This window comes from Paralichthys olivaceus, chromosome 4 (genome assembly GCF_024713975.1).
Source record: "Paralichthys olivaceus isolate ysfri-2021 chromosome 4, ASM2471397v2, whole genome shotgun sequence".
In the NCBI taxonomy this organism is placed as follows: Eukaryota; Metazoa; Chordata; class Actinopteri; order Pleuronectiformes; family Paralichthyidae; genus Paralichthys; species Paralichthys olivaceus.
This window is the reverse complement of record NC_091096.1, coordinates 7,300,052-7,326,097: the sequence shown is the minus strand read 5'-3', so window position 1 is coordinate 7,326,097 and position 26,046 is coordinate 7,300,052. Positions and strand designations below refer to the sequence as shown.

General features: G+C 41.5%; 3 protein-coding genes across 7 annotated transcripts; 2 read left to right on the top strand and 1 right to left on the bottom strand.

The window, feature by feature from the left end:
- Positions 1-1,683: 1,683 nt before the first annotated feature.
- On the bottom strand, positions 1,684-10,589 carry LOC109637121 (myogenesis-regulating glycosidase-like). 3 transcript variants are annotated; one of them, XM_020099291.2, is made up of 6 exons: positions 10,464-10,589; positions 7,885-8,358; positions 6,528-7,059; positions 5,291-6,095; positions 5,066-5,184; positions 1,684-4,609 (listed from the first exon to the last, which is right to left on the bottom strand). In XM_020099291.2, the coding sequence occupies exons 2-6, from the start codon at positions 8,187-8,189 to the stop codon at positions 4,262-4,264; spliced, it is 2,109 nt and encodes a 702-aa protein (XP_019954850.1). In that variant the 5' UTR covers positions 8,190-8,358; positions 10,464-10,589; the 3' UTR covers positions 1,684-4,261. The 3 variants fall into 3 exon arrangements, with proteins under 3 accessions (XP_019954850.1, XP_069379598.1, XP_019954851.1); XM_069523497.1 differs by lacking the exon at positions 10,464-10,589 and adding an exon at positions 10,267-10,285; XM_020099292.2 differs by lacking the exon at positions 10,464-10,589 and adding an exon at positions 10,143-10,270.
- Positions 10,590-10,704: 115 nt separating this feature from the next.
- LOC109637051 (izumo sperm-egg fusion protein 1) lies at positions 10,705-18,417 on the top strand. 3 transcript variants are annotated; one of them, XM_020099162.2, is made up of 10 exons: positions 10,853-11,238; positions 12,030-12,309; positions 12,538-12,612; positions 12,756-12,839; positions 12,946-12,966; positions 13,086-13,175; positions 13,414-13,541; positions 13,757-13,907; positions 15,219-15,387; positions 15,679-18,417. In XM_020099162.2, exons 2-10 carry the CDS (start codon positions 12,108-12,110, stop codon positions 15,749-15,751), a joined length of 993 nt encoding a protein of 330 aa, XP_019954721.2. In that variant the 5' UTR covers positions 10,853-11,238; positions 12,030-12,107; the 3' UTR covers positions 15,752-18,417. The 3 variants fall into 3 exon arrangements, with proteins under 3 accessions (XP_069379600.1, XP_019954721.2, XP_069379599.1); XM_069523498.1 differs by having other exon boundaries at positions 10,856-11,348; XM_069523499.1 differs by lacking the exons at positions 13,414-13,541; positions 13,757-13,907 and having other exon boundaries at positions 10,705-11,348.
- A 100-nt stretch (positions 18,418-18,517) lies between these two features.
- Positions 18,518-22,079, top strand: dusp2 (dual specificity phosphatase 2). The gene is made up of 4 exons (XM_020099000.2): positions 18,518-19,512; positions 20,125-20,246; positions 20,352-20,571; positions 21,070-22,079. Exons 1-4 carry the CDS (start codon positions 19,131-19,133, stop codon positions 21,285-21,287), a joined length of 942 nt encoding a protein of 313 aa, XP_019954559.2. The 5' UTR covers positions 18,518-19,130; the 3' UTR covers positions 21,288-22,079.
- Positions 22,080-26,046: the final 3,967 nt, after the last annotated feature.

Here is a 26,046-nt window from a genome sequence, read left to right as displayed (position 1 = left end):
GGGGGGGGGGGGGGGGGGGGGGGGGGGGGGGGCAGGGGTCCCTGGGTCCCTTTGGCCCGGGGGCCCCCAAAGTCCCTTCAAACACTCCTGCACATTGGGTGTTGGTTGGTGCAGCATTCACCACTGTGGTAGCACCGTGCAAAACTGCTCCACCTTCGCTAAAATTCTAATTGAATACTCACGTTTGCAGTTGTAGATCACACATGCTGCCATCTTGACAAGTGGATACACTGACAATGAATAAACTGTCTTGTTTTCTGGTCTTTGTCTGTTTCATCTCTTTATACAGGCTGTGCCCACAAAGGTCAGTCAGGTCAAAGTTCAGCTTACATTAACATTTGCTATGCAAGAAAGTGTTGAGTTCTGAGAGGCTGCCATCTTCCATCCAGTCGCCCTCATCATAAGCCCCGCCCCTGCAACTCTGAATGCAAACATGCCCTCATGTTGAGGTCGTTACATATTTTTGGCCAAGAAGCAAAAGTGAGTATCCACCCTCCATGTATCAGCAGAGAACACCTTCCTGTCCCGTCCTAATCAAATAGCACCACATCGCATATCTCGGTCAGAATACTGATTTGTGCCAATTATTTAAATAAAGTTGAGTTTTGGCTTCACACTTTTGTTTCTATGTCCGTACTCTTCATGCTTCCTCTCTATATTCCCCCTAATACTACAGATAGATTAACCATGACAGGAGATAAGTCACAACAACAGAGAAAACTACAGTGGTGTTTTAATTCACTCTATCAGTTTAATTTTTGAGAGGTTTTTGTCTTCACTTTTTTTTTGAATGCCACTGTGCAGAGGGATGTATGTGGAGGGAGAGTTTTCACATTATTCTGCTGAACTGTTTCCTATCTACAAGTTACACAAGTGTGATTTGGAAATGTGAAGATTATCTAGTATCTGATCTAGTGTCCAGTGCTTTTCCACGTTCATGGATTCTGGCTTTTTGGATAAGTGACAACAGTGCAGTTCAAGAATATCAGAAAGAAAAGCGTTAAAATTGTATATAATATTTTTGGCACTTTGCTCAAATGGTTGAAATCAGCACCGACTGATACAAGATGTGTCTTCTTTTTTTTTTTACATCAAGCCAATATTTTCAAACTTGAGGCGGCTGACGGCTGAGATATGGTAAGTGGTTGGGAGGGGTTAGTAAGGTGTAGGTTGCTGATAGTCAGAGGAAGAACTGTCAGTTTTGTGCTTAGCAAAAATATATGTATCATGGGAGACTCCATACTGAATGCAGATTCAAAGACATTATTATTATCCATGATCAGGACCCACCTGTAGGCGCTGGCAGCTGAAGAAGCCCCTCAGGCTGTAAATGTTGGGAAACACCATAAGAGTGAAACCGTTTAAAACGTTTATACGTCCCGTTTGCAGTGAGAGGTGATTGGGTGGCAGTGACTGGAAGGGAGGAAGTGATGACTACATGGAAAGACATAAAATCAATGCATATAAGGAGCAGCTGAACAGCTGTTTTAGGGCCTATAGTACTTCCGTGTGTTATTTGAGTTGAGTGAGTGTTGCCTCATGGGACTTAATAAAGAGTGAATAAAAAAAAAAAAATGAAATAATAGATGCACCTTTTGTGAACTTTTCTTCTTGTCATATTCATTCAAATCAACAAGAAATTTTACGTAGTAAAAATGTGTTCAATGAACCACATCGTGATCATCCAATGAGTCGTTTTAATCCTTGAGTTCTGCATCACATCAGGATTTACAGCAAAAATAGCTTTGTTATGAAAGACAAGTGACAGAACAGGACATGACACAATAAATTGAGTTTATGGTTATTTCAACAGATTTTCATCATCTTGGTTTAATACCTTCGGTTACTGTCAAAACACAAAATTCAAGATTTGGTTCACTCTGTATCAGAGATGAAGCTGGATGAATTAGTTGAATTCTTTGTTTTGTTTTTACTGTAGGGATACAGCACACTGAGAATCAAACAGTCCACATATGAATAAAGTGAATAATACAATCTGGAGAGGGAACAAGTACAGTGGTTTACAAGGCAGAATCACACAGTTGCTTTGACAGATGCATTCATTGAATGGTCGGTGGTGAAATGGAGTGTATTGCTGTTGAAAACATCTGACTTCAGTTTTGTGATGTTTTCATAGTTACCCTTAGGCCAACACATTTCTCTGACCCCTTTAGAACACACTTACAATTAACAAAGCTTTTCACAGCTCGTTAAACACACTGTGTAAAGAATATTCAACAACCATGGGGTTTCTTTTTGTTTTCTTTGGCGTCGAACTTCATAACGGAGCAAGTAATCCTTTATGGCTGCAAAAAAACCATTACCCATTCACTTCGGTGACAGTTGTAATTTCTGGATGGATTTCACATCTCCAACTTTACGTTTATTTAACCTTTCTAATCCCTTTAAATGATGCGCATCACTGCATAACCAACCTTTCACACTTGTCACATGTGAAATATGGTGGTATCATCTTACAGTAGTTCAACTAGTCTCCATAAATTCCTGCCACAAACACATATGACTGATATTATTCAAAGTTATGCATTTATTGTTGTTGCTGTCAAAGTTGCTGTGTGAGCTTTGACTATTTTGGACTTTGGCTCCACCCTGTGGTTGGAACAAGGATAGAAGAAACCTACACAGCAGCCGGACTGTCATCAAACAAAAACCATCAAAATAACATGAAACGTGCTCTAATCCCATCACAATGATATATTTAGTAAATTTAACATTTAACAGCAGTGCTGACTCCATCTTATATAGTATAATCATTTTCAAGAACAGCATTTAGATGACTTAACCAGTAGTGTGCTTTACTCTAATAATCAGTGTAAGGTAAGCTTAGGACATACATTATATTCATATGGCAGATATCTCATTCCAAGTGTCACTACTTAAAAACATAAAGGTGCAGTGCATCAAGCATATCACTGTGTGCTGAAGTGTGTTTTATTTCCTCACTAGTTCTGTGTGCGAAGGCCGGCATACCCAAATTCAGCTGATAAGGCAAATCAAAGTCGCAAGGCAGACGTGGACGGCACAAGAAAATATTGCATCTTTGAGAACCATTCTTGTTTTACAAGGCAAACCAGTAGCAGTATAATAATTTTTTTCTTGCTGTGGATCAACAAAGTTAATTCTAATAAAACAAATCTTTTTAAAATCTACCCTGAGCTGTGAATGTAGATGAAAAGCATGAAACAGTAGTTTTTTTTAGATTTGACACTGAAACGACAGATTGGCACAACAGGTCAGGGACTGATGACATAAAAATATTCATCTGTTACAACCCCACCCCAATTTAAATACATAAATACATGAATTAACTGTATATAAAATAATTAACATCCAACAATCAAAAGAAGGCAAAATGTAAAATAAATATAAAAAGCAATATCCTCATAAACCATGAGTGTTAAATGCAAATTTATAAGTAGCATTAATAATTTGAATTAATGTTGTAAAGTAATGCATGTTAGCTTTACAGGTCGTGAACGTAAAATCAAAATACAGCAGTGACATAGGGTTAAGAATGTCCTCTGAGCACGGGGGCATCTGTCCAACTCAGTGTGCATTTTTATTGCCAATTCAGTGAAGATATTTTATATCAGTTTTTCATCTGGCCTGATAAAATTCACGCAGAATAAGATAAACCCGTTTACCCTAAAACAAAAACATATTTAGCCAAGTGACTCAGGCTGTGAAGGACAAATTGTTATCTAGATGTCCTTTAGGTGGAAGACTGGTGACTGGTTGATGGTACAATCTAAGATCGGTTTATTATTGGTTGTGCAAGGCACACGATGAGGAGGATCAGCTTAAGGATGGAACGAGAGAATGAGAAGTGAAAAGACGTTTCTCTTTCTCTAACCCACAGTCAGTCCAGATAAATAGCAGGGGCCTCATTTATAAAACAGTAGGTAGGAGAGATACTAATCACCTACGAGCCGAAAATGGCGTATGCAAAAAAATATTCTGATTTATAAAACTGTGCGCACGCACACCTGACGTTTGCGTGAGAAGTGGCGTGCGCACAAAGTAGGGTCGAAAGATGCGTACGCAACGGTTTCAAATAAGACTCCAGGTCAGAGAAGACGTGAGGTTAATCTTAAACAAAAACTACCCTCTAGCGTGGCAACAGATTCCCTTTGAAAACCATCATCTCTATTTCCCGGCATATGTGCTCACAAAAGAACGAATATGAGCATACAAAATGCATGTGCGTTTATGAGTTTGTGTCTTTCATGATTTAGCGTCTTCAGTGAACCCATGTAAAGAAAGCTACCTCGTCCAGGTCCACAGGGTAGTCAGTGAGGTAAATGGGGCCTTTATCAAAATGTTCCCCCTTGTAGCTTTTCCACCGTCCTGCTGGCAGATAGATGTCCCTCTCCTGCTTTCCTGGCTCTAACACCGGAGCCACCATCAGGTCATCCCCGATGAGAAACTGGGAGTCGATCTTATAGGCTGCTTCGTCATCATTGGCGATCCACCAGAGGGGTCTTATGATCGGGTCTCCTGTGTCAAGAACCTCACCTGCCAGTTCCAATACCCTTGGTGCCACCAGTGTCTCGTGGAGCTCCGTGAACTTCTGCGCTATCTGAACAACCTGACGATGAACACACAAAGATACAAAGTCTGTATCACAATGGATCCATGTCACCTAACAGACAGTGCAGCATGATGGCTGATTAAAACACAAAGTTCTTTTCCTTTTTGAAACTGAAACTGTTAAAGTAAATTGCACCCTATCTGTATCTGAAAAGTATCAGAGGGGCAATGTATACAATGAATATATTTACTTTTTATGTTGTGATAATACCATTTCATAATGACATCATCACCTCCTATAGGATGCAGAGATACCTCAGAAATTGCAATGATGTAATTGTCTTTCTTTCTCCAATCACATGATGTCATACGATGAGGAATCAAAATAAGCTTCAGATCGCCTCTCTCATCATATTATTTGCGTAGAGCTCTTGGAACTGTATTTCTTCTGAGCTTGACCTGGAGTGATTCTGTGTTTGTAGCCTCACCCATGAGTGGAAATACATTAACTCACCTTATTGTCATAGGCCCAAGGTGGTATAGAGAACTGCATGGCAGGCATAAAAGCTGACAGCTCCAACCATCGGATGTACAGCTCTCTGTCTGGCAGACCGTCTTTGCCATTTAAACCTCCTAAAATTGCAAACAGGTGTCAGACAGTAGACCAAAACCACAAATACAATAACACAGACAACTTCTATTTCTATCTCTCACAGCCATATGTCATGGAGTACCATACCTGTGGTGCGGTTGGGGTATGCATTCCCTCCGATCATATCAGGTAAGACAAACTGGTAGCCTAGAATGCTAATTGTGAGAACTGTTGGGATGATGGACTTGAGGCCGAGCTCGTAGCCCCACACTGAGTCTCTGTCAATGATCCTTGAGAAGCAGGAGATGTTCTGACTCTGGTAACCCACCCTCAGCTCAGCACGCTCACTGAAGGGTATTGCCATCTCTGTGTAGCGACGGGTGAAGGTGGAGGGATCAGAAAGTGGGACCAGGGTACTAAACTGGTGGGGGAGGTAGCTTGTCTCTCCTGCATCGAACTTGAAGGAGGTCACGTTGTATTGGGTTTTGAGCATGCGTAGATGAGACGAGTACCAGTCCCGAGTTTCTGGGTTCGTAAAGTCCAAAATTCCACCAATGCCGTTCCACCAGCGTACCAGAGCAGGCAGCTCGCCGCTCGGCTCCCGAACAAACAGCCCCTTTTCCACAGCAACACCAAAGTTGATGGAGTCATAGTTGATGAAAGGATGTGTCCAGAGCGACACCTGAAACTTGTCCTCTCTCAGTTTCTCAAACATTCCAGTGGCATTGGGGAACTTCTGCGGGTCAAAGTCAAACTCTCCATAGTCTGCAGTGTAGCGGTCGTCCAGTTCCAGATGGGAGCATGTGAAGCCATGTCTGGTGATGTCAGAGGCGAAGCTCAGCAGCTTCTCCTGAGTTACAGATGTTTTGTGGAGAGCCCATGTGGACCACACTGGATGTTTGAACACTTCGGGGGATGGGACCTTGATAGGCTTTGGGAAATACCGACGCACCTGTGCAAAACACAGGCATACAGAGCAATTACTACAGAAGCATCAATTTCAGCACAATTTGGTTTATCATCATCCAAGAAAGCCGCAAAGTTTATTCCTCGTTTGTATTCAGTTAATTTGGATTAAAGGAAAACTTGACTCTTCCTTCAGCATCATGAGTGTAAATGGGGGAAATACCTATCCTGCATTTCCAGCTAAAATATAGTCCAACACATCAGACCTGTATCCCAAAGGATTCCAAATGTGGCTCTAATATGTAAATGCACCACAATTTGTCTAAAAGGGAAGTAACACATGCCATACATGCATCTTGATGAATAAATGTACCAATTCCCACCTGCTCCAGAATAATAATAGTAAAGTAATAAAATAACAACAAAAAACGTTTTACTCTTGCCGTTAAAACAAAATAAACAGTAAGTCTTTACTCACCATGTATTTGTGAATAGATGTAACATCTGACCCCACACACACTCTATAGCTGAGTTCAGGAAAGGCTTGCTGTCCCTCTGGTGGTTTGAAGGGAGAGTCCTGGTACCGGGCCTCGAACCTGAGCGTGCTGTCGTTCTCTGACCAGCCCAAATGAAACGGCACTGAGTCGTTAATCTTGATTGCAGTTGCATTCGATGAAAGCCAATAGCGTTCTAGGATTCCCCCAAAGGCGTTCCGATTGGAGTAGACATCACTGGTGATGAAAGGCAGTGGATCCTCCTCTCCCTTGATCCGGATAGGCCAGTACTGCGTTGCCGTCTCTGCCCCGCCGTACCAATGGGAATCATTATAGGCCATGGCGTGCTCCACCAAACGCGTATATTGCAGCTCCTCCCAGCGCACGCGGTAACACATCACCGTGTCCTTTGGCTGCACTGTCTGGATAAAGAAGTTGAGTTTGCCAGAACTTGAATGAGTGCAGCTCAGAATACTTTCGTCCTTTGAGCAGGAGTTCAGGTCCAGGGTGCCAGACCTACCGAGGTGTGTGGATGGGGGGGAGGAAAATACAAAAGGACCTGGTTAAGCCTGGTGAAGGAGTGAAGTCAAGCTCGTATTCAAATACTACAAGAGAAAAGCAATCATAACACAAAATATCTTATGCTCAATTCAATTACTATATTCCTGTGCAAATCCAGGGACTGTGCAATCACTATTTCGGTCAATGAGAGCTCTCTGCTGATGGAGGATGTGACTAAATCAGTCTTCCCTAGGGGTGTAATCATGTGTCTGTCTCGTCTGGCTTTCCATTATCCATCCACACATTACAGACCAGCTGCCTTTTAGCACGGCTCAGCACACAAAGAGGAATAACTGTGATGAGGCAGAAAAAGGTTACAGGGGGTATTGTTAGTCAAGATGTACTGGTGGTTGGTTACACCAGGGGAGGGAACTAATTAGATTGAACAACACTGTACTGAAGTTCCTGTTTTTCTGGTCATTGTTTTTTTTGCTCTGAAACATTTTACTCATACTTACATTCAACTTTGCTTACTTACTAATAGAGTTGAAATGATTTGTCTATTGTAATGATTTTGATAATTAATCGATTTGAGTCGCTTCCAATAGGAAGTGCCCAAGACTCATTGGTGCCAGTTTCTCAAAGGTGAATATGTTCGGTTTTATTTCATTGTAGATTGAGTTTGTTTGAGTTTTGGACAAATGGTTGAACAAAATTAGCTGTAAAATGTGTCACATTGGGTATTTATCACAATCTTTCAGAGATTTAATCGACAATAAAAAATTAAAGACATTAAACAGCAGATTAATCAATACTGAAAAAATTGAACAGTGAACCCACCTGAAGGTCATGGTGAAGACGACAGTACCTGCCTTGTTACGAATGATGAAACCGTCCTTGTTGAGGTCTAATAACTCTGTCTTCAACAGCTGGGCTTTCTGGAGAGACGCAGAGTAGTAGCACCAAGCAACCACAGCCGCCAGCACCAAAGCACAGCCCAACATCCCCGCCATCATCAGGGGCCGGCCTTCATAAGCCAGCTTCCTCTTCCTTCCTGGAGAGCTTCTCGATCCCCCGACAATCTCCCCGGACCCCACCGGGACAATCTCATACATACTGAAGACGGAAGGCATAGAGCTGTGCATCGTCGCAGATTTAGATGTGAAGTGGCGGAAGCGAAGAGATGGACGTCAGCGCTGGTGGAAATGTCTGGAATATATCTTCACATTGGCAGGTGAAAATAAGATGTCTGACATCTACCTGCCGATCTTTAGCAAAGTCACTGTTTCTGAAAGGGGGCTGATTTGTCCAGAGCTGCAAGACAGACAGGTCAACTTTCAGTCTGAGAGGCAGCACAACGTGTAAAAGAATGAGAAACAGGCCACCAGAGACGTCCCCAGTATGCAGCCTATGTCAATATCATAAAAAATTAACCAAAATGTTGAGCTTGACAACCCAGTTCTCATTATCACCGCTGACAGTCTCCAGGAAGTGTAGTTATAAATAGCTTTGGAGCTCTGAACGCTGCTTGACATCACGATTATACACATTTATTACTCACCCTCTTTTTGGCATGTTTCCCTTATAAGAAAAAATTTGTCTATCTACAATAATTCTGCCAAACTGCACCATTTAAAAAAAAGCAAAAATCAGGCACATATTAAGATTGACTTACAATATGTGTCGTCAGTGCTGCTGTGTGTGTGCCATCACTACACTATGAGTATACTAGTGCAGCTACATGTTACTGTATTGAAAGCATTCAGTAGGACTTCTCCTGCAGCATAATGCAGCAGCAGCAGTGTCCAGCAGAGAGACAGCACAGCAGAGCCGCTTTAATCTGGTAAATAGCAGTTAGCCAGGCTCAGTAGCCACACACCCGCTGATGATAACAGAACCAATGAAACCATAAAAACAGGCTATGATGAGAGAAAGTCCAGACACCATGTCAGCATGATTCAATTACATTTATCTCTCAGCTAAGAGCAACTTGGACATGACTAAATGATATTTATCAGTCGCAGCCCTCAAATAACCGTGCTGCAGCAAGCCTACAGTTTTCAGGCTGTTCCATCCCCACAGGTGTCATTATGTTCCAGCCCCACATGCTTATTTTATTCTGATGAAGGTTTGTGACTACGCAGCAGAAAGGGAAGGAAAACTTGCCAATACAGACCCTGCAAATAAAAGCTGTTACTGTACTCAAACCTCTGCCGAGATCCTTCTTCTTTACCTCAGACTATGTTAACACAAGATCTTTAACCTCTCTACGTGGTTATGTTCAAAGCTGCACCATATTGTTTATATGATCAGTCAGTTTTTACAGTCATGGATTTAGTACCACATGCTGAACTTAACCCTGCTCTCCTACACTTCTGGTCCAGAGCTTCCTTTGTATTCTGGATCAATTCTAACTTGGTGTATTGTGTTAGAGTTGGACAATGAGGCCAAAAACTATTTCCAGATAATCATTTTCATATCAGTCAATGTTGACAATTATCCTAATAAATGTCAAATTATTGTTTTTCAAGACTGATTTTTGATGAAATGAGTGAAGGTTATGGTTTGAAACTCTTCTTAAGTATTTGTTATATTCCTATTTATTTAATTCTTTATATTTATACTTGCACAAACACACCACAGATAATTGCTTGTATGTGTAAACCTGCTTGGCAATAAAACCAGATTCTGACTCTGATTTATGAGCAGAGAATAACAATCAGCAAACCTTCACTTTAAGGTAGATCATATATGTGTTCTACCTCCTCACAATACTATTGATTTAAATGATATTAGGATAATTGTTGTTTTATTCTCCAGTCTTATATTTTAACAGCTATAAACTATATGTACCCTGTATTAGAACATTACAATACAAACATTGTTCAAAATAAAGAAGTAGTCTGATATTTTAAGTCCATGTAACTTAACCTCCAGACTCAGAGCAGTATACAAACACAGAGAAACACTTAAACACGAGTAGTACATGGGTTTTCTTAAAGAAAGCGAGCTCACGCGCACAGACCAGTTCCCTGCCTGTTGTTGTGTTTTCACATTAGATGCATGTCTCCACCTCAAACAAGAAAAACTCGAACCACCTGACTTTGCAGTACCGATCCCAGTGCACACCAGCTGTGTCTCCGCGTGCACGTTCTTATATAACTTTGCACAGAGGAGTCAGTGAGACCGAGCAACCAAACATGTCCGATAAAGGATCGATACCAGGCAGCGCTCTGTTGTTGACGCTGTGTCGGGACGTTTCAGGCGCTGGAACCGGTTGTGTCGAAATTAGCTGTGAACGCGGTGACGTCCGCGGTTAAAAGCGACATTTTCTCCACCTGCGACCCGAGGACAAGTTGTAGAAACGCGGACAGGGACAATGGAAGTGTCCGTGTCTCGTGAACGCAGAGTTTTCTCACCTGCACATCTCGCTCCCTGAGGCCGGTGTGAGTTACAGATAGAAGCGCAGGAGTCCACTGCGCACGCGCGGGATACTTTACAGCAACAGAGTCCCGCCCAACAACAAACCACCTCGAAGCGGATTGGTCCAAATTACATGTCGGTCATGCAACGTGGACGAGTGGCTTCTGGGAAATGTAGTGTTCACGTGAAAGAATTTCAGTCCAAAAAAGAGATTACGACAAAATATAAAAGTTATTTTTGCTTTGAAATAACTTGAAATTGAAATGATGTCAAATAAAAACTAGTGTTAATGGTTTTAATGTTATTTTAAAATCATTAATCTTATATGGTACCGTATCCCATGGAAACCAGTCGAATCAACAACAAGCAGTAGGTTATTCTCCTTGTGACCTTGCTACGTTTCAAGTGAGCACAGGGTCAACAGTACAATGCCAGTGTTGGACGAGGACAAACAGGTCCCAGCTCAGCGGTGCAATCATTGTATTAAAATAAAAGCAAGCTAGAAAGAGTTTACTATAAAAGAAAAATTAAATGCAATAGAATACTAAAGCTATAGACATCCACACAGGTGCAGTGTGACATTCTATATAAGTGTATGGAGCGTGCACAGTTTTAATTTGATTTATCTGGTGATATCAGGGTGTGCAGGCAGCTCTTTGTCTGGGTTGGATGCACTAAGAGCAGATTCTGGGCAGACGAGGCTGTGCTGCCAAAACCAACTGACAAAGAGCAACACTCACCAACTGATCCTGAACAAACCACAGGACTGAGGTGAATAACGTGTATTATCAGTGTTATTAGTGTTATTGTGACAGTGCTGTGATTTCTACCACTGGGTGACAGCATTGAGCTTTAACTAACAAAGAGAAGAGCTTGACAAAGCAAGTATTCAGTTCTTTATCACAACACAAGTGCAGATATTCTTGATGTTGTTGTTCCATTAAATGTCAGTCAGCGATGGAAATAGGTCAAGTAGTTTAGCTAGTTGTCTTAATTACTGGAACGGCTGGAAGAACTGATGGCTGGAATAACCTGTATTGTAACTATAGCAACAGTAGCAGTAGCTTCAGCAAGTATTAGCAGCATTATGCCAGTAGTACACTACTAGCATTCAGGTTAAAGCAGTTACGTTCTGTAAATCTAAGTATGTGTACACACAGTGGCAGATAAGAGAAGTGACATGTGGCTGAATTATCAATGCATTTTCGTTTTCATGGGCAGGTTATTTGATAATACAAATTACAACTTACTGTTAAAGTAACAAACAGAAGTGATATGAGTAACATTAGTCCTTGTGTATGTAACAGTGAAAGTATCAGCTGGGAGTTGAATGAAAGCCTTTATTGTCACGAGATAATACAAATGAAATGTGAGTGTTACTTCTGATCAATGCAAGATTTAAAAAAAAAGTTACGACTTTAACACAAAATCAAACAATAATGTAAATAAAGATATTTTGCACTTGAGATCACTTTGAATAGAAAGTTGTAATAACGGTTGCAGTAACAGTACTAGTGTCCTTTTTAATGATTCTTTTGTTGGAACTGCAATGTCTGTTGTAGAATCTGCACTGAGTAAAAAATCCCAGGAGCCAAAGTGACTCATCCTCAGGTGCAGGACGCTCAGGGTGCAGAGGGGAGATGCTGCTGATACTGGTGACGCTCCTCGGCTGTGTCCTTGCAGCTGACGCTTGTCTGCAGTGTGACCGCAGGGTTCGACTCCTGCATGAAGACTTAGCCCTGTCAGCTCCCACTGTGGCCGACCAGATTGAAATGACAAAGATTTGTGACCACGCATATGTGACCTACAGGGATACCAGCAGGGAGCGAAAAGGAGTCATTGGTGAGATAAAGAACTGGTGATAATTCATGTGCGGTGACTATATCTCAAAGCATGTCTCTTTTTTATTGCATTTTTTGAAATAATTATGAGGCCTCTGAGGTTTTTTATGATCTGGTAGTTGAATTATTTTTCTACCCTGACCATCATTTTGTCCCGGATAAAATCTGAGAAGCCTAAAGTGTAAAATGATAAAACCAGTAAGAGATGACTCTGTTTCCCATTCCTCAGATCACACTACTCTGTACAGAGCCAGCACTGAGTACCAGAGTGAATTTGACGACTTTCTGAAAACCCAGCACTCTGGTGAGAAACCAAATGGAAACACAGTAGTCGGGAACAATAGCAAAACACATGTAATCGTTAAACTGTATCATCTTCAAAGTATTAATACATGACACAGTAACTAAGACAAACATTATGTCCACCTCGTGCTGTTCTTATTAAAGGGTCTGTAACATTTGAAGCCATTCAGATCATGGAGAAGGGCAGGAGGATCTTAGAGACACACTTGGACACCTTCATCCGTGATGGTAATTGACATGAATAACAATGTGTGGTGTGCACAGAAGGCAAAGCACTTTATATAATGACAACGACATGTTTCAGATTCAGATCATTTGTTTATCTCTCCCTCAGGATTGTGTCCCAACATGTGTGGTAAGTTTGTCCTGTCTGGCCCTTCCATCTGGTGTCACTGCAAATCCTTGTAGAAACACACACGTTATACACACAGTGCATGTTTACAGGACACGTGTGTGTGCATGTGTGTTTGTCAGGCCTCCTGAATCGGAGAGTAATGGATTGCTTCTCTTGCCGCTACAAGATATACGTCTGTGTGTCTCCCTCTGGCCAGCAGGAGTGTGGTGGTATGTTTTTATGTGTTTGACTGTGTGTGGATACTGTTGGTGGGTGGGTGCGTGAGAGGATGAGGCAGAGTTGTACCTATGTGGTGGGAGTGCAGACGCTGTCACGAGTTCAAATGTGTTCTCAAGCGAGGCACTGCTCCTTCCTGCCCATGTGCAGGGCTAATGAAAAAGATTATTCAAGTAATCCAGATGAAAATGAATGAAATCCCCACCCCTCCCCCCCTGACCTTCTCTCCAGAGCACCCAGTGCAGGCTGAGGAGGGAGGCCAGGCGGTGTTGGACTGTTTTCTCCCATGGCATCGTCTTCTGCTGGGAAAACCAGAGTATCACTACTCCTGGGCTCCAGGAGAACCAGGAACTAAACAGGTTTCTCTGCTCATACTGCCACTTTCCCAAATGACAACCAAAACAGAAACATAAGCAATAATCTACCACGTTTCGAAGAAATCCAACACTTTTGAAACACTTCCTGATTCTCATGTATTACATTATGTCCCTTATTTAGCTTTACTCTTGAATATCGCCTGAGTGATTTCACACCCACTAACTTGTAGGCATCGCTTCCTAATTTGTGCTTGCAGCTGAACCAGACTGACTTCAAAGGGCTGGTAGTGACAGATGAGTCATCCGTGGTCTTAAATCAGCTGCATGTGGAGGAGCAAGGGATGTATCGCTGCTCGCTGCAGGGACAAAACGGAACCATCTTCTATCAAGTCACTTTTCTGCTTACTGGTAGAGTTACTGCTCTGAAGCACACAGTCACTGAAAACTGCTAATCTAGCTCTGAATGATCAAATGCTGGCATTGCCCCCAAGTGACTTCAGGTTGTTTGAATAGTTACTGCACACAACAAACACTCGAGAAATGTTTTACACTTAGTGACTGGAAATAAACAACAAATATTAAAACTGAATATTCAAATCTATATTATTTAAAAAATTACAAAAATATGTAGACGTCTGTACAAAAACCTCCCAGTTTGGATATTCAAGTAAAAGTGGTCTTATACTTTGGTTTTCAATATCATATCAAAGATATTCAGGAGGCCCCAAACACAACCGTTAACTAATTTTACTCACTACCCTTAATTTCAATCGAGCTTCATCAAATTACACACACTCATAGAAATCATTTCCCTGAATCTGACTGATTTCCTGGAGAAAAATCCTGGATCCTGATCCAGACCTGCACCCACATGTCATGGGTTTGTCCTCAACCTGTATTCTTTCAAGTTTCATAATAATCCATCCAGTGCGTAATCTTCTCCATGATCAGATGATGATCATGATGACTATGATCAGCCTTATAAGGTTTATGACTCATTTTGTGCATCCTTGAGTTTGTGATTTGTATCTTGGCTATTTCATTATGTGTATTCTTCTCTACATGTCGTTGTATGGATTTTGATAAATCACAACTGAAAACCACAAGCTCAAAAGCTGCAGGAGCAGGAAAACAAAACCAGACGGCCAAACACAGACACGGTCAAAAGGGCTGGTACACTCGTCTCAAAGAAAAAAAACAAACTGGCAGAGGCAAAGCAGTACAAAGACTAAATACAGTGGAGAGGAAGGAGGCGCAGGTGTGAAACATCAGGATGCAACAGACAAACACAGCAGGGGGAAACACACGAGGACAGGAAGTGGAATCTCAAACAAGAGGAAAAGTCAGTGACAACAACATTAAACAGGAAATATTGATAACAATGAAAATAAATGAAAACATGATCTAGAAATACAGAGCGGGACATGATACTATTGATATAAATAAAGGCCTCTCAGTGATTAAAACACAACCTCCTTGGTGGAGCTAAAAAGTGGTTTTATTGTCCCAACTAGTAGCAAATACATACAGTTCCAAACATAGTGAATAATATTTAATAAAAACTTATGAGGATCCCTGAGAGAAAACCTTTGTGTCTGTTGGTTGTCTGGATGTTGGTGAAGGCTAAACTCATGTAAAAACTTGATTTCTATCCTCAATATTTTCCTGTATAGTTCTACTGTTAAATCTCTCTGTTATTCTTATCTTCCGTCCCCACAGTCGTACCTCTGCCTGACGAGCCTCACCAATCCCCTGCCACTCTGCCCACACTGCCTCCCGGGGACGAACACTCAAGTTTTCAGCCCACCGAGGACCTGCTGGTGGCACTCATCGCCACGGTTACTGCTCTGAGTCTGGCAGCGAGCGTAGGCCTCATAGTCATCCTGGGGTGAGCATCAATGAGTTGGCGGAGGGGCAGAGAGAGAGAGGGGGCGAAGGGTTAGCAGGAAGGGTGGAGGTAAAAAAAAGAGGTGACACAGTCCGCGAGAGTACGATGACCTAAATGATACAAGAGGAACAAAGTCAGCATGTTGTCATGAGGTTTGAATCATGATTGATGAGGGTTAGGTTCATGTCATATTAAGCAACAATAGATATATAAATACTTCAACTTGAATTCACATACACAAAACTGCACTTGTAAATTGAAGCTGATGATTACTCTGATCTTTTTTTATAGAATGCTGATGAAGCAGCGGGGGAGCTGCAAAGGAGGAGGACGGAGGGGAAAAACCACACAAAGCACAGCGTGACGACAATACTGTATATACACACTTCAGTTTGTACATTTGTTTTGTGGGTTGAATACATTTCCAAAGTAGAAGTGTGAAGTCATGTGTATAAAGGAGGTGGAACTGAGAATACAAGTCGGCTACATACACTCAATAAAAAGAATGATGTCTAAAAAGCTGACTTTCTGTATTTTAATGACATATTTCCATGTTACTTATAAAAGGGGATCATATTAAATGAAGTGCTCTCTATCATGATGAGTGATTCGATTAAATAAAGATAAACTTCTATGTAAATATATACATTAAACACACATTTATGTATAACTTTGTACATAGTTAATGGATTTATTCACACTAACTCCACATGAGAGAAAACACTTTAAATGTGACCCTTTACATTATCCTTATGTGATGAGTAACATGGAAATGTATGACTGAAACACACAAAGTCAGTGTTTAAGACATCATTTGTTGTGTCATAATTGTTCTCTGAGTTTAAGAATGAGGAATTACAAGGCAAGAATTAATTCAAAAAGTAGGTTGTTCATCTTTAACCATATAAAGATTCATGGATCAACAGTGTGCGACATGTTGAATCATAGACTCATCAAACAAAAAGTTTGGGGTGTAGTTTAAAACACACAACACACGCAGAGTAAAAAAACACACACTCAGCTTTCCACCACCAGCTTGCCTGCAGTGACCTGACCCCAGCAGGGACATGTCCGCTCTGAATGGGGAGACGCCGTTGTCACGTGGGCGTTTATGATAGGAATCAGGGATGAGGAAAATCTCCCGGATTATGTGTTTTTCAGAGATTAATAGGCCCAGCCATCCAATTAATCCTGGATAATCCCCCGGTGGGAGAGGGAGGGCAGTTGCAGTGGATTGGGTAAAAGCTGGCAGCAGATGTTTTTATCAGAGTTTTCTTTTAATGTTTACTTACTCATACATTCATTCACAGACTGATTATTTTTTTAAATCGCTCGTCAGTGACATGTCACTGTTTTCTTACATCACCCCCACCAGACTTTGTTACTTCATTATTTCTTGCCGTCTGTCTGTCTGTCTCTGTACGCTTTGATGACATGAACTACTTCTGATTCAAAAATAGTCACCATCTATTTCCACAAGTTGTGTCATGATCTCTGCCACCTCCCAGGCATCCGCTCCACAAGTCTGTTTGCTCAATGCTCAGCATCTTTCTGCAAATTTCTCCCATGAGGTATTCACTACGATCACCTCGCCCTGATGTAAAAATGTAATTTCCTGAGATAGCCATAGTCGTCATCAACAATAACACATTCAGCCCCTCTCTGGGTATCGTGTCAGGCCTCATGTGGCTGATTCTTTAGTACATGACAGTAGCCTGACTTACGAACCTGGGGAATGTAAATTTTCACCAAATGAAAATGAAAGCAGGTGTTTTATAATTTATGAGTCACCGCAACCAGGGAGTTGGTAAATAAATAGTGAATCACGTTTTCAGAGAAATTTCTTCCAAACTCTTATGAATCAGAGGCAGCCAGGTTGTAATGGTGCAACACAAAGGGTTGGGCTGTGGCTGAGACCTGTAGGGGTGATGACAGGAAGCATGTGCGGGGTTGTTTCCTGTCAGACTGCTGATATGTGGGTGAACCTTCTTGAGACACTCTCACGTCACAATGCACCAACCCAACATCGCTTCACTGTGGGTTTAAATGTGTGTGTTCAGGCTCAAAGTGCAGGTTGAGGCCACAGTAAATGAAGGCTCAGCAGCTTATACTGACAGCAGTGATGAACTGTGTTACCCAAATGTATGTCTGTGTGTGTGTGCTCGTGCAGAGACTGCAGCCTCAGCAGGGAGAGAGAGAGAGAGAGGGACACAGTGGGATTGCTGCTGACGGGCCGGCGGGCAGTGGTGAGGGAGGGGGCGAAAGGAAGTGGGAAGATGAAGAAAGTGGAGTCAGAGGTTTGAGTGGGAGACGTCTGAGGGAAAGCAGAGTGATTTGAAAATGTGGGTTAAGGAAATGAAGTGCAAGACGTCAAATTACACTTCGTGCTACAAATTATCCCACACGGCACATAAAATATATTTCTCTTTGCTGGTGAGAAGGCAGTGAGTGGAAAGACGCCTACAACATCCTTTACAACTCGGTGAATTATGGTGGTGTGACTTAAATATTACTTATGTGGGACTGAGGCAAAACTTTCTCAGCAAACGAATCAGATGAAAGAGCAGAAATACTTGCTCTTTGAGTGTAATAGGTTTATTAAAATTAAATGATTAAGAGTAAAACTTTAAATGTTCACAACTCAATATAGCAAAAATAGCAATATAGCAGCTATGACTCAAAAACTTGACATGACAGTTGACAGTTGAAAGTTGGTCACCCACACCCACAACTGCCATCACAGTTAGATTTTACAGATGCAGACTGAAATAAGGCAGCGAAAGAATAAAGAATATCTCCAGCCTTATCCTCAGTCTACTCAAAGTTTATGGAAAATGTGTTGCTTTAAATTATGGGACTGTTTTTAATCAAGTTAAGTCACTTTTCACTTTATACTTGGACAAAATTAAATGTGTGTGTGTCTGACACAGGTCTGAACTGTATCTTTAGAAAGGTAGAAGGACACAGTGTGCATGTGGAGAAAGAGAAACAAATAAATCATGATAGTAATGATAATGATGATAATAAAATAAACAGAAAACAAATAAAAAAAATCTAAAAGAGGGTAAAAATAAGTGTCATCTGTTCTGGTGTGTATATATGTGTGTGGCTCAGCAGGATGGGTGTAGCATTTTTGTTCTGTTTATTCATTTATACATACACATTTCCACTTGCATACGTTTTTCTTTTCCCTTTTGTGCTTTCCTCTATTTATTTTGTGAAAGTGTTGCTTCAGAAGAAAAGCAGCAGCAGTTTGTGTTGTGGGAGCAGCTCATTGTTATTTGGGTTTTAATCTCAACCCAAATAACACAGCTCCTCTTTTCCTCTGGAGGCTGCGGGCAGAACGTCATTCAGCACAAAAACACGGGATAACCCCGAATAACCACGTGCGCGCGTGGAAACTCAGGTTCCGTGTCAGTGTCCATATGAGGAGTGTCGGGCAGACCATATATGGTCGTTCCGCCTGTGACGTCGCTACTTCTGGGGAAAAAAACCAAGGAGGGGCCTCGGTGACCCCGCCTCTCCGTCAGCTGTTATCAATGAACAAGTGAAAACGTGAAAGGATTCGAACCCTGCACAGGTTCTACACACATACTTTGTTTTAAGACATTTACTCAAGTCATTCATCAGATTGTGACAGAAGAATACACCAGCACCGAAGTTTCTTTAGTTGTATTCGCTCATATTTGTAGTAGAACAAAGTTTATTTCTTTTACATTACTTCTAAATCCACTTTCTTCGCCATGACTGCTGAGCCTTTGGAGATCACAGGCACTGAGCTGGTCCACATCCTCCGGACTCCCCGGGACCAGTGCGCCTCAGCCGGCTGCGTGGTGCTGGACTGCCGACCTTTCCTCGACTTCTCCCTGGAGCACATCCGCGAGGCCCGGAACGTCAACTGGAACTCGATGCTGCGGCGCCGGTCCAAGAGCTCGGTGGTGGCTCTGGAGTGGCTCATCCCGGACAAGGCGCTCCTGGGTCGGCTGCGGCGCGGGGACTTCTCCCCCTTGGTGGTGGTGGACCAGAGCAGCCGCTCCATGGCCGAGCTGCGGCCGGAGAGCGTGGCCCAGATGCTGCTCACCGCCCTGCAAAACGAGGTCGACACGCAGATCTGCTTCCTACAAGGTGAAAATACTTTAAAAACACGTAGACTTTACTGCTGTACTTGAGTTTATCAAGTTTATTTGACCTGGCAAGCCTAAATAACTAAATAAACATGAGCCACCAATGTGTTTATAGCAGGATCAGTGCACTTATTAAGAGTTTAAGGGTGTTACTTGTTTGCAAGAGTGAAACATTTCAAACCTCAAAGATAAAACAAACTGTTGGGGTAAACATGGAAAGTTAATTTATATATACAAACTCATCATCAGCCATAAAGCTGGGCTAAATGGACAAAATCAACATATTCATCAGTCCACATTGATAATTATCACAATAAGTGTCATATTTGTATAAATATATTTTAGTTTGAAGGCTTATGTTACTCCTGAGTGAAGATTGTGGTTTTAAACTCTGGTTATGAGCAACAAACACTTGATAAACAGCAAATCTGAATTAGACGTGTTACACCTCCTCACTCCCTAAGCATTATATTCCAATATATTAGACTAAATTGTAATAATTATTGATTTTGTTTTATTGTCCTCATAGTTATTATTGTTTATGTTTAACATATTTTCAAAGGGGACTTAGGTGAGAGCCCGGCTTAGCTAACACTATGTGACCTCCATTTAGGTGGATTTGAGGGATTTTCTGAGGCCTCTCCGGAGCTGTGTTACATCTCTGCCAGCAGCCAATTTACCTCAGTGGAGCCAGAGCCAATAGTGACAGGCCGGAGGACACCAGCGTACGATCAGGTGAGACAAAACCCACTTTAATAACAGTTAATACATGATGTCACACAAAAGAAGTGGAAATGAATGAAATGAGATCAAACAGTTTATTCTTGTTTTTAATTGCAGGGTGGTCCAGTGGAGCTGCTGCCTTTCCTGTTCTTGGGCAGTGCCATCCACTCGTCCCGCAGAGAGACCCTGGCAGCAGCGGGCATCACAGCCGTGCTCAACGTCTCCTCCACCTGCCCCAACTTCTACGAGGGGGAGTTTGAGTACCTGCGACTCACCGTGGAGGACAATCTGGCTGCTGACATCAGAGCCTGCTTCACCACAGCCATCGCCTTCATTGGTGAGTGAAAAGATCAGCAGTTCATCAGTCCAAGCTTCATAAAAGTTAGCAGACCCACTAAACAATTGAATTTTTATTAAACTCTGGAAGAAATTCAACATATTCAAAACATTCCTCTAAGCAGTTAGTGCAGCATTATCCATTTTGTAGCCGAGACTTAAGGACCAACAGTGTAATCATCTGATTACAAAACTGGATTATGGTGCGCAAGCTGCAGAGGAGAGGTGTATTCACATTTAAAAAAACATTTTTAAGTTTATTCTTTTGCTTGTTTTGACCCTTTTACTTTAAGGTTCAGTTCAGGAGACAATGGAATTAGATGAACTAAATTTCCATTAGCACAGTGATGACATGTTTCATAGACCGCCCCTTCAGTCTAGTGGTTTTAAAGCTTTTATGTATTTCAGCTTGTAAAACATTCTCACTGATGTCAGTGAAACCATTGTGAAATGGAGCACAATATGCTGATCTCTCTTCCTCTTTCTGTCCCGCCTACAGACTCCGTGAAGCAGAGTGGTGGTCGAGTTTTGGTGCATTGCCAGGCAGGCATCTCCCGCTCTGCCACCATCTGTCTGGCCTACCTCATGCACACGCAGCGCGTACGGCTGGATGAGGCCTTCGACTTTGTGAAGCAGCGACGTCACGTCATCTCCCCCAACCTGGCCTTCATGGGACAGCTGCTGCAGTTTGAGACCGACGTCCTCTGCCAAGGATGAGGAGGAAGGAAATGAACATGACTCTACTTTTTACTTAAATCTCCTGCCTCTTGCAGGCATTGTGCTGGACTCAAAACATATGTACAAAACTATAGCACAACAGAATTAATCACTGTGTGCATTGAGAGAAAAGCTACTTGTGTTGCTGGCAGCACATGGCTGGTGGATCAGGATTCTTACTTCTAATAGAATATTACAAATGGTATCTTGATGCAACAGCAGTTGGCAACATACCAACTGTAATAACCACATTATGAACAACTGTGATTCTGAGCCAGCAAGGTGGAGATATTACCTCATAGCTATGAGGTAATATCCCCTGGTGTTTTGTACTTAAGGGTAGTTGTGTGTGCTTGTCTGGTTTTCTGTGTGTGTGTGTGTGTGTGTGTGTGTTACCTTGTTTGAATTACGTGCCTGATTATTTGCAAGGGCTATTTACATTCCAAGAGTCATTCCTCCACAGTCACAGCCACTGTGACATCTTTATATGAGACAACACTGTGTTAACTTCATACAGCAATTCTGGTTTTATTGTCTAATTTATAAAACTGCACAAACCAGAAGTGGTGTGTAGTCATAGGTCTGATCATTTTGTATCCTGAGATAAATTACTCTAAGTACACTCAACCTGGAAGAAGTTGTTTTAATTGTGTAAATATATTTTTTATTTTTTATTTATTATATCAGCATTTCTTATGACACATCATGTTTGTCTGTTACTGCACTTTATACCAACAAGGTTTGGCTGATTCCTACTGTTTTTCCACTTAAATAAAAACATGGTGGTGAGAACAAGAGTCTGTTTTTTCTGTAGAATTGTTCTGTAGAATTCCATATTCTCTAAAGGATACAGCCAGCTCGTGCTCTCTGACACGGGACTCTCTCTAGACAGCCCAGAGTGTGTTGCTGTCTTTTCGGGGGTGAACATTACCGCTGACCTCGCTGCACTTAAATTCACTCTTGCTGAATCAGGGGGAATTAAACATTGCTGAGTGTTTTGGAGCATCATCTGCAGAGAATGGGTTTTTACAGTCTGAAGCCCTTTTGACCTCAACAACCACTGACATACATTTCACTTCCACTTAATAAGGTGGAGTAAATAACTTTCCACATCTGACAGTGAGAATGAGTTTTTAAAAAGCACTTGAAAGAGAGGAAGGCCACAGAGGGTAAATTTGATCAGGAAGTTCGGAAAGTCCGTTCCTTATCACAAATTGATTTGTTCTCATAATACAGTATCTTGATCAAGTATCAATTCATCTGTAGAGTCACTGTGTAGTTTTGGTTTCCCATTGTGATCAAATGCTGGTTCCTCATTCTGTTGGATTTCAGATTGATTTCAGATTACAGAGCAATATTTTAACACGTCAACCCCAGGTTATATGCTACGAGAAGTGAACATAGAACTGTTGTGGGTAAAAGTCACTTTTCCAGAAACTGAATTTCACCACGATACACAACTGAACTTTGAACATTTAGCTTTTGTCAATATCATCAGTATTGAACAAATGTAGTTGACTCCAAACTCAATCGTCTCGAATGACAAAGAACTACCACGAGTGAATTAAAGATCAAATGTCAGCACCACCTTATCCCCTGATGATAATTATGTGACTGACATTGAAATGATCCACTTCCTCTTGGAGGTATTTATTGCTCACCATGTACTTAACCCTCGAGCTTGACGTCTTTCTTGTGTTCACCCACAGAGGCCAGAGAAATGATTGTTGCTTTTGATAAAGAGTTTGTTTAAATGTGTGTTTGTTCCTGTTTGTGAACAGTCAAACTTTTACAGTCAAATTCTGTTTACATCTTTTGAAAAGTAACTGTCACTGTAGACTGATGGAAAATAACTACAGAGCACATTTGGTTCAACTACAGTTTTGATCTATTTGTACTTGATTTACTTTTCAGATTAAGATTTTACACTAAAAGCACAAGCCTATACAATACACTGCATCGTTAATGATTAAACAAGTGATTGCTACATGACCTCTTTGTACATATTTGTTACATTTCAGATGTGTTTTCATAGAAGGCAAATTTCTCTTGTAAATTTTTTCAGATGGTTTCACTGAAATGACCCGAAGAGAGAAAGTTAACCAGTATTTCACAAAAAGGCAAAGGTTAAAGAAAAGTCAGAAATGCTGAAACACATTTTTGAAGCCAGACTTGATATATTGTCCCCTGGAGGCAGCTCTTACCAGATGGGAACCACTGGACTTGAAATATTATTATAACTGAATAACTTTTAGCTCCACCTCCATTTGCTACTTAAATAAACTCCTGCCTAAGCTTTGATGCACCAGAATTAACAATCTAATATATATAAATAACACACACGTATATATATATATATATATGTATATAGTCACATATTAGTCACAAGACATTTTTCTGAAGAACTTTGACTTTTAATATTTGACTTTTACATTAAGCAGTATAAAGGATATTCACTTGTCACGTTGTATATTTACTTAAGATCTTAGTGTCTACCACTGCCAAAGGTAGTTTCAAAAGAAAAGTCATGCGGATTATTATCATCATTGTTGTCATTACCAGAAACAGTGTCACAAGCATTGGAGATGAATTTATAATAAGACAGGGCCCTCTGCTGACAACTTTTGAAATTACTAGAAAATAAGAGGATTCAGAATTATCCAGCAGATGACACCAGCAGACCATTTATTACCTGATGCATCACTCTCACACACACACACACACACACACACACACACACACACACACTTCTGTCTGTTCTGTTTCCGAACACGTGATTGTCCATCAACACATTGAAATGATTTTATTGTCCTTTCACTCCATCACTGATCTCTGGAGGCAGACTTTTACACCTCTCTGTCTCTTGACTCTATCTCTCATCTCATTCTCATGTTGTTCCTCCTCACTTCGTCAGGCCCCTTATTGAAACTGTTATTCACACTCAGTGTCCACATTAAACCACTGTCAGGCCCTGTCATATTACATTAGGCTGTGGCAACACCTACCGATTGTGTGTCTGCTGGTGTGTGTGCTCTCGTTCTATATGCACAAAAAGAGGAGCATGAGAGATTAGGGATTAGCACAGAGATCCCACTTTTGTTAGATGTGGGGATTTACACTATTTGCTATTCACAACTGAAGTCTGCGTCACTCACATAAGAAATGCAGTTTGGAAAACACAGCTAACAGATTACATGAATGCAATATGTGTGATATTATTAGCTGGAGAGTTACAGTGTGGGGGAACAACGCAGAGTCGCTGTGGCCTGCAGGCACACACACAAACAGCGTTGTCATCATTACAAAAGCAGTTGGGTAAATTACTGTTTGACCATCTGGGAGCGCTCTCTGTAATTGTTTGTGGGCTGCACACATACACAAACACTTTTAATACCATACTTTTGAGAACTGTCACTGGTATAATTGTTTTCTCTGTTCTTTTACGGGTTTTCTTTGCCTTTATTGTGATTGGAAGGTCGACAGAGAGACGCACATATAAGAAAGTTAGAGAAATAGATGTCCAGGGGACAACATGCAGCAAAGGGCACAAACTGAATTCAAACCTGGGACACTTTAGTAAGGACTTAATCGTGTATGCTCGACCTGGTGAGTTGCCAAAGCACCACATAAAATCCATCCCAGTGGAAGGTGTTGCAGGAATATGAATTATATTTTTCTGTTTTTCTCCCAATCTTTGTGGTAAAATAGTTTCTGCAGGCCTTTAAAAGCCTTCAACACAATCAGTCTGAGAAGAGAAAACCGCCCTCTGGTTGGCCTGCTGGTAATTTATAATCCAACTTGTGAAAAGAGGTGTCAGGTAAAGCTTTGGAGCTACAAGTCTTCGCTCGGGAGACAGACACCCTCTCTACGTTTAAGAGTAGGCCTAAAACCTGCCTTTTTGATAAAGCTGATAGTTGCTGGTTTCAGGTCTGTCTTCAACCAGCTCCTATTTATACTGCTGTTGGTCTAGAATGTCAGGGGACACATGACACCCGCAGTCCTTGTGTTTTATCGTTTGTAGATCCAGGATCGCTGCTGTGGCCACATCGTAGACTGTGATCATGGACCATAGATCATGATGGTGGATCGTAGACTGCGATCATGGACCATAGATCATGACGGTGGATCGTAGACTGCGATCATGGACCATAGATCATGACGGTGGATCGTAGACTGCGATCATGGACCATAGATCATGACGGTGGATCGTAGACTGCGATCATGGACCATAGATCATGAGGGTGGGTCCCAAACAACAGATCTCTCTGATGTTTCTAAGTTTTTCCCCCCTGTTAATAGGGTTTTTTGGTAGTAATGAGACAAATTGTGATTTGGGCTGTATAAATAGATATTGATTGATTGATAAGGCGTTGTTCTATTCTCTAACCCTCACTTTACATACAACAGACACATGCCTAACCCTAACCAGGATCTCACTGAACCTAATGAACCATAAACCAAAGTCTTAGCCCCCTGAAGAGAGCTAGGAACAACCTCACATTCCCAAACTGTCCTCACTCTCATGGTCTGAAATTAAACAGCTCCACTGCACACAGAGGATATGAGTGCACACAAAAAAGGAGGCAGGATCAAACCAATAACTTTTCAAAATGGATGGGGGGTCTATAATGAAAGTGTACAAAGGGCAGGGACTGTGCAGTAATTGATTTGCACTTGAACCACGATGTGTGCAGCCTTCCTCAGCAACCTTGCAGCATTATGCCGGCCCGGCTGTAGTCAAGCCGGAACTCATTTGGAG